At 46.6% G+C, this 12,190-nt stretch overlaps 1 protein-coding gene across 1 annotated transcript in view; it reads right to left on the bottom strand.

The window, feature by feature from the left end:
* Nucleotides 1-12,190, bottom strand: part of NRK (Nik related kinase) — a 511,622-nt gene that overhangs the window by 230,878 nt on the left and 268,554 nt on the right. The window contains exon 7 of the mRNA XM_063937359.1: nucleotides 7,299-7,429. Coding sequence (XP_063793429.1) covers nucleotides 7,299-7,429 — 131 coding nt within the window. The remainder of the gene's footprint in view (nucleotides 1-7,298; nucleotides 7,430-12,190) is intronic.

Genomic DNA, 12,190 nt, shown 5'->3' with positions numbered 1-12,190 from the left:
CGTGAGTGGGGGAACGCAGAAAAGTAGAAATCAACTACTGTATTTAGGAAAGTAATATATTGTTACATAGATTTCCCCATGCGCCAAGGGAACCAATTGACTCATCTCGATGTATATAAAAGAGCCCCCGCCATATTTTAGTAAGTTTGAGCGGGACAGAAGCCCGCCGCCGAGGGGGCGGGGCTTCTCCCTCAGCACTCACCAGCGCCATCGGAAATGATGGTGCTCCTGCGCAGGCAGGGGGTCACAATTATCCCATACTTGGACGATCTCCTCATAAAGGCGAGATCTCGGAGAAGTTGCTGGAAAGCGTGTCTCTGTCCATGAAGACGTTGCGGTTACACGGCTGGATTCTCAATATACCGAAGTCCCAGCTAGTCCCTACAACGTGTCTAACTTTTTTGGGCCTGATTCTAGACACAGACCAGAAAAAGGTTTTTCTTCCGGTCGAAAAGGTTCAGGAGCTCATTGCCCTGGTCAGGAACCTATTGAAACCAAAACAGGTTTCAGTGCATCATTGCACGCGGGTCCTGGGGAAGATGGTGGCTTCATACGTGGGCATCCCTTTCGGCAGGTTCCATACGAGGACTTTTCAATGGGACCCCTTGGACAAGTGGTCCGGGTCCCATTTACAAATGCATCGAAGGATCACCCTGTCTCCCAGGAGCAGGGTATCTCTCCTGTGGTGGCTGCACAGTGCTCACCTACTAGAGGGTCGCAGGTTCGGCATTCAGGACTGGGTCCTGGTGACCACGGACGCAAGCCTCCGAGGCTGGGGAGCAGTCACACTGGGAAGAAATTTCCAAGGTCTCTGGTCAAATCTAGAGACCTGTCTCCACATCAACGTCCTGGAGTTGAGGGCCATATACAATGCCCTGCGTCAAGCGGAGGAATTGCTTCGGGAAAAAATGGTTCTGATTCAGTCAGACAATGTCACGGCAGTGGCTCATATAAACCGCCGAGGCGGAACGAGGAGCAGAGTGGCCATGGCAGAAGCGACCAGGATTCTACGCTGGGCGGAAGGCCATATCAGCAGTGTTCATCCCAGGGGTGGACAACTTGAAGGCGGACTTCCTCAGCAGGCACGACCTGCATCCGGGAGAGTGGGGACTTCATCAAGAAGTCTTCACACAGATCACGGGTCGGTGGGAACTGCCTCAAATAGACATGATGGCATCCTGTCTCAACAAAAAGCTAAAGCGGTATTGTGCCAGGTCAAGGGACCCTCAGGCGGTAGCGGTGGACGCTCTGGTGACACCTTGGGTGTTCAGATCGGTCTGTGTTTCCTCCTCTTCCTCTCATACCCAAAGTGTTGAGAATAATAAGAATAAGCAGGGTCAGAACAATCCTCATTGTTCCAGATTGGCCATGGAGGACTTGGTATCCGGAGCTGCAAGAGTTGCTCACAGAAGATCCGTTGCCTCTTCCTCTAAGGCAGGACCTGCTGCGGCAGGGGCCCTGTCTGTACCAAGACTTAACGCGGCTGCGTTTGATGGCATGGCGGTTGAACGCCGTATCCTAGCGGAAAAAGGGATTCCGGAGGAGGTCATTCCTACCCTGATCAAGGCTAGGAAAGACGTGACGTTAAAACATTATCACCGTATATGGCAAAAATATGTTTCTTGGTGTGAGGCCAGAGCTGCTCCTACGGAGGAGTTCCATTTGGGCCGTCTACTTCACTTCCTTCAAACAGGAGTGACTTTGGGCCTAAAATTAGGGTCCATAAGGTCCAAATTTCGGCCTTATCCATTTTCTTTCAAAGAGAATTAGCCTCTCTTCCTGAAGTACAGACTTTTGTGAAGGGTGTGCTGCATATTCAGCCTCCCTTTGTGCCTCCGGTGGCGCCTTGGGATCTTAACGTGGTGTTACGTTTCCTCAAGTCACCTTGGTTTGAACCACTCAAAACTGTGGAGTTGAAATACCTCACGTGGAAAGTGGTCATGTTGTTGGCATTGGCTTCGGCAAGACGTGTTTCAAAATTGGCGGCTTTATCACATAAAAGCCCATACTTGGTTTTTCACGTAGATAGGGCAGAGTTGAGGACTCGTCCTCACTTTCTGCCAAAAGTGGTCTCATCTTTTCATGTGAACCAACCTATTGTCGTGCCTGTGGCTACACGGGACTTGGAGGATTCCGAGTCCCTGGATGTGGTCAGGGCTTTGAAGATTTATGTGACCAGAACGGCTAGAATCAGGAAGACTGAAGCTCTGTTTGTTCTGTATGCGGCCAACAAAGTTGGCGCTCCTGCTTCAAAGCAGACTATTGCTCGCTGGATCTGTAATACGATTCAGCAGGCGCATTCTATGGCAGGTTTGCCATTGCCTAAATCGGTTAAGGCCCATTCCACTAGGAAAGTGGGCTCTTCTTGGGCGGCTGCCCGAGGGGTCTCGGCATTGCAATTGTGCCGAGCTGCTACTTGGTCGGGTTCAAACACCTTTGCAAAGTTCTACAAGTTTGATACCCTGGCTGAGGAGGACCTCATGTTTGCTCAATCGGTGCTGCAGAGTCATCCGCACTCTCCCGCCCGTTTGGGAGCTTTGGTATAATCCCCATGGTCCTTACGGAGTCCCAGCATCCTCAAGGACGTTAGAGAAAAATAAGAATTTACTTACCGATAATTCTATTTCTCGTAGTCCGTAGTACCCGGGGTGCCGTGGACAATCCAAACGGCAGCTTCTGAACTGATAGTGACAGTTCTGTACCACGAACCTGAGATACCCTTGGTGAGAAGGGCAAAATTTGGACATGTAGGTAAGCGTCCCTGATATCCAGTGACACCATATCGTCCTGGTTCGCTATCACTGCTCTGAGTGACTCCATCTTGATTTGAACCCTTGTATGTAATTGTTCAAATCTTTTAGATCTCACCGAGCCGTTTGGCTTCAGTACCACAATATAGTGTGGAATAATACCCCTTCCCTTGTTGTAGGAGGGGTACTTTGATTATCACCTGCTGGGAATACAGCCTGTGAATTTTTTCCCAATACTGCCTCCCTGTCGGAGGGAGACGTTGGTAAAGCAGACTTCAGGAACTTGTGAGGGGAAGACGTCTCGAATTTCCAATGTACACCTGGGATACTACGTGTAGGATCCAGGAGTCCACTTGCGAGTGAGCCCACTGCGTGCTGAAACTCTTGAGATGACCCCCCACCGCACCTGAGTCCGCTTGTATGGCCCCAGCGTCATGCTGCGGACTTGGCAGAAGCTGTGGAGGACTTCTGTTCCTGGGAATGGGCTGCCTGCTGCAGTCTTCTTCCCTTTCCTCTAACCCTGGGCAGATATGACTGGCCTTTTGCCCGCCTGCCTTTATGGGTACGAAAGGACTGAGACTGAAAAGACTGTGTCCTTTTCTGCTGAGATGTGACTTGGGGTAACAAAAGTGGATTTTCCAGCTGTTGCCATGGCCACCAGGTCCGATGGACCGCCCCTTTATACGGCAATACTTCCATGTGCCGTCTGGAATCTGCATCACCTGACCACTGTCGTGTCTATAAACATCGTCTGGCAGATATGGACATCACATCTACTCTTGATGCCAGAATGCAAATATCCCTCTGCGCATCTCGCATATATAGAAATGCATCCTTAAAATGCTCTATAGTCAATAAAATATTGTTCCTGTCAAGGGTATCAATATTTTCAGTCAGGAAATCCGACCAAGCCCCCCCAGCGCTGCACATCCAGGCTGAGGCGATTGCTGGTCGTAGTATAACACCAGTATGTGTGTATATACTTTTTAGGATATTTTTCAGCTTCCTATCAGCTGGCTCTTTGAGGGCGGCCGTATCTGGAGACAGTAACGCCACTTGTTTTTATAAGCGTGTGAGCGCCTTATCCACCCTAAGGTGTGTTTCCCAACTCGCCCTCACTTCTGGCGGGAAAAGGTATACCTCCAATAATTTTCTATCGGAGGAAACCCACGTATCATCACACACTTTAATTTATCTGATTCAGGAAAAACTACAAGTAGATTATTCCCACCCTACATAATACCCTTATTTGTGGTACTTGTAGTATCAGAAATATGTAACACCTCCTTCATTGCCCTTAACATGTAACGTGTGGCCCTAAAGGAAAATACGTTTGTTTCTTCACCGTCGACACTGAAGTCAGTGTCCGTGTCTGTGTCTGTGTCGACCAACTGAGGTAAATGGGCGTTTTTACAAGCCCCTGACGGTGTCTGAGACGCCTGGACAGGTACTAATTTGTTTGCCGGCCGTCTCATGTCGTCAACCGACCTTGCATCGTGTTGACATTATCACGTAATTCCTAAATAAGCCATCCATTCCGGTGTCGACTCCCTAGAGAGTGACCTCACCAATACAGGCAATTTGCTCCGCCTCCTCACCAACATCGTCCTCCTACATGTCGACACACACGTACCGACACACAGCACACACACAGGGAATGCTCTGATAGAGGACAGGACCCCACTAGCCCTTTGGGGAGACAGAGGGAGAGTTTGCCAGCACACACAAAAAACGCTATAATTATACAGGGACAACCCCTTATACAAGTGTTTTCCCTTATAGCATTTTCACATATGTAATCATATCGCCAAATAAGTGCCCCCCCTCTCTGTTTTAACCCTGTTTCTGTAGTGCAGTGCAGGGGAGAGCCTGGGAGCCTTCCTCACAGCAGAGCTGAGCAGGAAAATGGCGCCGTGTGCTGAGGAGAATAGGCCCCGCCCCCTAAAACGGCGGGCTCTTCTCCCGGAGTTTGTGAGTTCTGGCAGGGGTTAAATACATCCATATAGCCTCAAGGGCTATATGTGATGTATTTTAGCCATAAAAAAGGTATAATACATTGCTGCCCAGGGCACCCCCCCCCAGCGCCCTGCACCCTCAGTGACCGCTGGTATGAAGTGTGCTGACAACAATGGCGCACAGCTGCAGTGCTGTGCGCTACCTTATGAAGACTGAAAGTCTTCTGCCGCCTGTTTCTGGACCTCTGGACCTCTTCAACTTCGGCATCTGCAAGGGGGGTCGGCGGCACGGCTCCGGGACGAACCCCAGGGTGAGACCTGTGTTCCGACTCCCTCTGGAGCTAATGGTGTCCAGTAGCCTAAGAAGCAAATCCATCCTGCACGCAGGTGAGTTTACTTCTCTCCCCTAAGTCCCTCGTAGCAGTGAGCCTGTTGCCAGCAGGACTCACTGAAAATAAAAAACCTAACTTAAACTTTTATTCTAAGCAGCTCAGGAGAGCCACCTAGATTGCACCCTTCTCGGCCGGGCACAAAAATCTAACTGAGGCTTGGAGGAGGGTCATAGGGGGAGGAGCCAGTGCACACCACCTGATCCTAAAGCTTTTATTATTGTGCCCTGTCTCCTGCGGAGCCGCTAAACCCCATGGTCCTGACGGAGTCCCCAGCATCCACTTAGGACGTTAGAGAAATAACATTTTACTTACCGGTAAATCTATTTCTCGTAGTCCGTAGAGGATGCTGGGCGCCCGTCCCAAGTGCGGACTTCTTCTGCAAGACTTGTATATAGTTGTTGCTTACATAAGTGTTATGTTATAGTTTATCGGTTGACCCGAGGCTATGTTGTTGTTCATACTGTTGACTGGGTAGTGTATCACAAGTTATACGGTGTGATTGGTGTGGCTGGTATGGATCTCGCCCTTAGATTTACAAAAATCCTTCCTCATACTGTCCATCTCCTCTGGGCACAGTTTCCCTAACTGAGGTCTGGAGGAGGGGCATAGAGGGAGGAGGTAGCTGGATATAATTTAACGGGTGGGGGTAGCTGGATATAATTTAACCTTGAACTGTAGTTGCTAGAGAAGTATACTTCAGCTATGTACTGTCCTTGGGTATTACCCAATACACCATGCTTTAATAAGTTAAATTCAATATAATTTTTGTTGAAGGTGACTGTTTAAAGCATTAAAAATAATGAAACTGCTTTATTTTCCATTACAGAAACATTCATTGTTTTGACTATATAGATTCAATTGTTATATTATTATATCTCCTGTTTTATGTGGCCTATTTAAAATGGAATAGACAGTCTACTGAAGAGGGAGGAATATCATAGCAAAACATTAATTAAAATACAGCAGCTTTTTATTTTATGAAAAGTAGATGGTAAGTTCTATGGCATCATGTCTCTAGTGTAGTTGCCGCTAAACTTGAATTCTTAACTGCAGCAATGTTGCATAGGATGGAACATGAAATTCTAATGCTGAGTAATGGGGCAGGCCAGCCAGGCAGCTGCCTGGGATATTTATTCCGTATGAATTTATATACTGTCTGTCTGTCTGTCTGTCTATCTATCCCACAAATAATACCTCTGTGCAATGTTTAACATTTCCATCAGTTAAGTACCGCTACTAATAGGATAGTCCCCTAAAGGTGCATACACACTGGGCGTTTTTCCCCCCTGCCCAGCGATGTCAGCGGTGGTGAGCGGATTTCCATAGCAGGACGCTATGGAAAGCTGCTCACCCTGCCGTTCATCTATTGGTAATACCAGTAGATGAACGGTGGCCGGCAGCGATGAAGTGGGAGCGCGCATCAGCGCTCACTGCTCATCCCTTGCTCATACACACTGGGCGGCTTTGAGCTGAAAGCAGCTCAACACACCAAAAGTGACCTGCTTTCAGCTCAAAATCGCCCAGTGTGTATGGGCCTTAAGTGTTTATTTGATGTCTTCTTTACATACATTATCACACCTTCCAACATACAAAAACAAAACAATCTGTACAAACTTTGAAAAGAGGCGTATCCATGGGTAAAGGGGGAGTGGTCATGCAACGCTGTCATAGGACTCTATAGGACAAGAGACACACTGAAATCGGTACAAAGCCCCTTTTGGCCGATACAGACCATAAAAAAACAGTACTGTACCAGCCAAAAAGGTACAGTTGGAGGGTATGCATTATATGATCGCTACAAACAATGTGAGTGCAGAGCAAGCATGCTTTCCACGCTATGAAACTCAACACCTGCAGTAATAATATTTGTACTGTAGCATTCTTTTTGTAAAAGTGAATGCAATCCTGCAGTTACAATGCATTATACAAATACACTAAAAGAGCAGACTGATCATCTGTATTTACAGCTGGAAATCCGAATTCCCTTGGGGTGCAGAAAGCATTTCAACAATAACTTTTCCCCAGTAACCTATTAGGAAGTGATTCTTACACAGTCAGCATACTTCCTTTAGGAAAGTCTGGTGAGTCCAGTGTTTATCAGAATAGGAGATGACTAATGACACAGAATTTGTTTTCACATGAATCTGATGCGTTTCCTTTGTGAAAATGTGCCTTGTTTAAAAGAAAGAAAAAAGACTCACTCGATAGTCATATGTTGAGTCTGGATTCTCATCACATGCTATGACCTCGGGTGCCATCCAGTACGGGGTTCCAATGAATGTATTTCTTCTCCCTATAGTTCTGTCCAACTGGGCACTTACACCGAAGTCAACTGCAAAAAACAAAACCAGTATAAAGCACGGCCAGGTATGCAAATCTCAGCACAAAGGGAAGCACTCCACATCTATGCAGTTAACAACTCCTGGAAGCCAAGCCAAGTGGCTTTTTGATGTGTCTGTGCAGGGAATACAATTGTAAAAGCTAGGGAAACTGTAGAATAAATCAACGGAACTTTCAGCACAAGCTATTTTTGGCCTAGACAAAAGGCTGTTTTCCCTTTAACATACACACAAGTTTAATTCATCGAAGAACTTTTGTGAGTGATAGATACCAGCGTATAGCTCATTCAAACTAATTGCTGTGCGGGGGTAACTAATTCTAAAATAGCATCTTTGTGGTGACGAAAATAAAAGAAATGTCACATTTTCTCAGGCAACCATCAATTATGTATTTATACAAATCTATCAAGCTGGTGTTGCTTGCCTTGGTTTACCTGAAATGTTTTATAATCATCTCTAAACAGATGAACATGCTGAAATAATTGCCTGTGGAGAAGCTGTCTAAATATAGTAGACTATTAAAAGACCAAGAGGTAAAGTAATGGCTGGTTTCTACAATATAACATAAGCAATTTAGTCAACTGTTGTTGAATACTACACTTTACCGTATAATACATTGTAGCATACACTGCTATTATATTTGATGGAAATGGCTGTAAGGGGGAGGACCAATAGAAAGCTGCAAAATCCCCTTGGCGCCTTTCTACTGGTCAATGGGGTCATTCCCTGTTAGGCTATGCATGCAGCTGTGGCTTTTGCTGGGGTTGTACAAAGTAACAAATAGGTATGAATGGAATTAGACCAAAGAGGCCTTAATTAGCTATCGTTTGGCAATGGATGCACTATTCATATCCCTTGGTGGCGCTGAGTTGGCGTGAGTTTGTTTGTCGAGCGTCCTGGCATTTCATCCCAGGTCGCAACCTGGGTTGAAGCCGGAATCGATCTAGGATGCGCGCCAGTGTGAACGGGTAAACCGGGTCATGGTGACCGGGCACCCGTTCCGTGCATAGGAGGAGGCGGTGCTTGGAGATGATCATCTCCAAGTGCTGCCTCCTGTCGTGTTGGCGGTAACGTCACTAACCTGACAATATGCCGTGTTGGGCTGCAGGTCTGAAAGGGGTCTTAAGTCGGGTCGCACCCGGGAAGCACCCGTGTACAAATTCCCGGGTGCGACCCAGCTCTGTAAGTCTGAAAGGGGTATAAGTCTGGCTTCACTCCTGTTTGCCACCAGATTTGTCATTTTAGCATACAACCAAAAAAATTACATTGACAAATAAATTGACAATTAATATATTCAATTTAACTTGTCAAGTCTAAATGGCTCTGTATTTATTCTTTTGTATTATAAGATTACATAAGCAAAGGTTATACTGTAGGTCAATAGGCGGTTTAAAAGCCACACTGGGGCCCCTGAAAGGATGCAGTCAGGATCCCGGCTGTCGATATCCCGGCAGTCAGAATACCGACACTGGAATACCGACCCTATTCAGAATGGCGACACTGGCATCCAGAATGAGTACACCATCCCGGTGCCGGAATACCGTCACCCGGGATCCCGAATGAGAACAGACCGCACTGCAAGTAAGGTAAGCCGCTGGGGAGGGGGGGGGGGGCGTTTGGTTTAGTTTAGGCTTGGGGGGAGGGTTAGGGCTGGTCTGCGTCCCGAGGGGGCAAGGGTGGGGGTGGGGGGATTAGGTTTAGGCAGCGTGGGGGGGGGGGGATTAGGTTTAGGCACCCACAGGGGGAGGTTAGGGTTAGGCTGCAGGGGGGAGGGTTAGGGGGTTGGGGAGAGGGGGGATCACCCCTTACTTTCCCCTGTCTGCATCAAAAAACTCTGGATCCCATTTGCCAGCAAATCATACTGATCCTCTCCTGAAAATACCCCACTAGGGAAGAGCATGCTCGCTCAGATCAACTTTAACTTTTAATGGTTAATGTATATAACTGTAGTTGTACCTAATTTACTGTATAATCTAACACTTACTCATTCTGATCATAGGTAAACCAACAGTTATTTATTATTTACTTATAAATATAGATAATTGAAATTTGATGCCCAGATTAAAGTGAGCAATAATACGTGATGCGTATCATCAATATTTCTCTAGTATTAGATGATACATTTTGTAAGCAGCCAGATACATGTGAAGCTACAGTATGAGCTGTGAAAACATCCTGGGCGTTAGAGACACTGGTTAATTATATAACTTGGGTGTGTCAAACAGAAACCATCCAGCATCCTGTTTCTTTTAACTGTGAATATGTGCATTGATTTTTTTTTTTTTTACCTCAACTAACTCTATTACCAGAAATAAGCATATATTGGAATGCTGTGTAAGATGTAGGCAGAAGGCTTTGTCTTATAGAAACTGAACAAGTATGTGAAGCTTTAAACTTAGTTCTTGGTTCCTCCTATAGACATTGGGCCTAATTCAGACCTGATTGCTCACTAGGGTTTTTTTGCAGTCCTGCATTCGCATAGTCGCCGCCCATAGGGGAGTTTATTTTCGCTTTGCAAGTGTGCGAACGCATGTGTAGCAGAGCTGTACGAACAGATCTTGTGCGGTCTCCGAGTAGCCCAGGACTTACTCAGCCACTGCGAACAATTGATGTCAGGAACATTCCCTGCAAACGCATGGACACGCCTGCCTTTTTCCAACCACTCCCAGAAAACGGTCAGTTACCACCCACAACAGGCTTCTTCCTATCAATCTCCTTGCGATCTCCCGTGCAAATGGATTCTTCGCACAAACCCATTGCTGAGCGGCGATCCATTTTGTACCTGTGTGACGCACGTGCGCATTGCAGTGCATACGCATGTGTAGTTCTGACCTGATCGCAGCACTGCAAAAAACGCTAGCAAGCGGTCACGTCTGAATTACCCCATAGTCTGTACTTCACCCTCAGGTTTTACAGGCAAATCTATGCAGAAAAACACAAAAATTTAGTTTATATTTATTGGTTAGATCCTGGGCCCACAAATATGATCTCTTTGACAAAGTATTTGCAGCAATCTACTATAGCCACTTCCTCCAAAAGAGGTTGCAAAATAATTAACTGTGAACTTCACTCAGCACTTTCTCTGAGGCTTGTGCATCTTCTTGGCTTCTGTTACAGTACCAATAACATTATCCATTATAAAAAACAAAACAAAACATTTGTTTCTATTGCTTTGTTTTAAAGGTATGTAGGAATAATTGTGTGCAGAATTGTTTATATGGTGGAGAGCAACACTTACTATGATGACTTAAGGGGGGTACTCATGGAGCGATCGCTTCTTAAAATCTAAGCAATCTGAACAGATTGCTTAGATTTTAAGCATGATCGCTCCGTGTGTACCCCCTACAGCGATAGCTATGCGCAGCCCCGCGCATCGCTATTGCTGCTGCTAGATTGGCCTGCATGCAAGCCAATCTAGAGGGTCGCTCACTTCACCAGCTGGGTGAAGTGAGCGGCCCCCCCGTCTCCCCCCGCATGCTCAGCACACATCGCGCTGTGCTGAGCGGCAGGAGAGATGTGTGCTGAGCGGTTCGCTCAGCACACATCTCTCTCACATCGGCCAGTGAGTACTGGTCTTTAGAAGATAAGCAGCTGATGCCACTTGTCTAAAACAAGGGTCGACAACCTCTATCTTCTTATATATAAAATTAATTGGTCTGTTTGTTTGTCCGGTTATGCATCCGGACACCCTTGCACCCACTGGGATGAAACCGACATGAGGTGGTCCAGTTGGATCCTGGCCAGGTTTTAAGGATGGGGGGGTGGGGATGGTAGGGTTAGGGTTCCAGATGGACCTTCCGTTGGTGTATGCTGGCCAGAACTTTGACCCGGGAAGCCTGTTCTGAGCCTTCCACTGGATGGATTTGGATGAAAACTTTAATGAGCTGTAATAATGACTAATGAATAAACTAAAATAACTTACAGAAATGGAAGTGAGAAAACCAAAAATATTGTGTACCCAAAATCATCCTGCTCAGGGGGAACTGGACATCCTGTGTAACCAACATAAACAGGCACTTCCGGCAACAGCAGCATTATCATATCACCTTGCAGCCAGTTTATGTTATTTGTACATATCTCCTACCATTCCTGTCTACACTTAACAATGCTGTGGTGTAACAGCTTTGCTACCCATGCATATATTGCATAGCTGTGATCCAGGGACATGCGGTGAGCTTAATGGCTCAGGAGTAGGGTGGCCAATCCTGGGCATTTTTTTCAATCCCGGGTATCGGTATTGAAAAATGGTCAATTCCATGATTCCCAGGATACCCGGGATTGGTTTATGTCCTGTGTGGCCGTTCCCGCTCCGCTCCCATAATTTACCATCCAACACCAGTGGGAGGGGTGGTGGGACACTTCCTGTGGGTGTTGACTGGCTGCGCAGTGTGACCTGTGACTTCACGTCACGCTGCGTAAAGGGAACCAGGCAGCATCTGAGCCTCCTGAGGACGCTCAACGCTGCCCAGTATTACAAGATCCTCCGGATTGGCCTCCATACTCAGGAGGCACTGCCTAGCACCAGAGCCAGATTTACACTCAATATTTGAGCCAAAGGTACATCTGAGCATTATACACAGGCACAGCAGTATAAACTCCTGGAAATCTGGTGAGTTTTGATCATAGACCTTTTACTCCAGAGTTTTGGATGTGATTATAATAATGCAAAGAAGATATTTAAAAATATTCTTTGTATTTTTCATATACTTTATACAGTTAAAACTCTGTCAGAAACGTTAGTGTGACAGGAAAGG

This window comes from Pseudophryne corroboree, chromosome 8 (genome assembly GCF_028390025.1).
Source record: "Pseudophryne corroboree isolate aPseCor3 chromosome 8, aPseCor3.hap2, whole genome shotgun sequence".
Classification (NCBI taxonomy): Eukaryota; Metazoa; Chordata; class Amphibia; order Anura; family Myobatrachidae; genus Pseudophryne; species Pseudophryne corroboree.
This window is presented reverse-complemented; position numbering and strand designations above follow the sequence as displayed.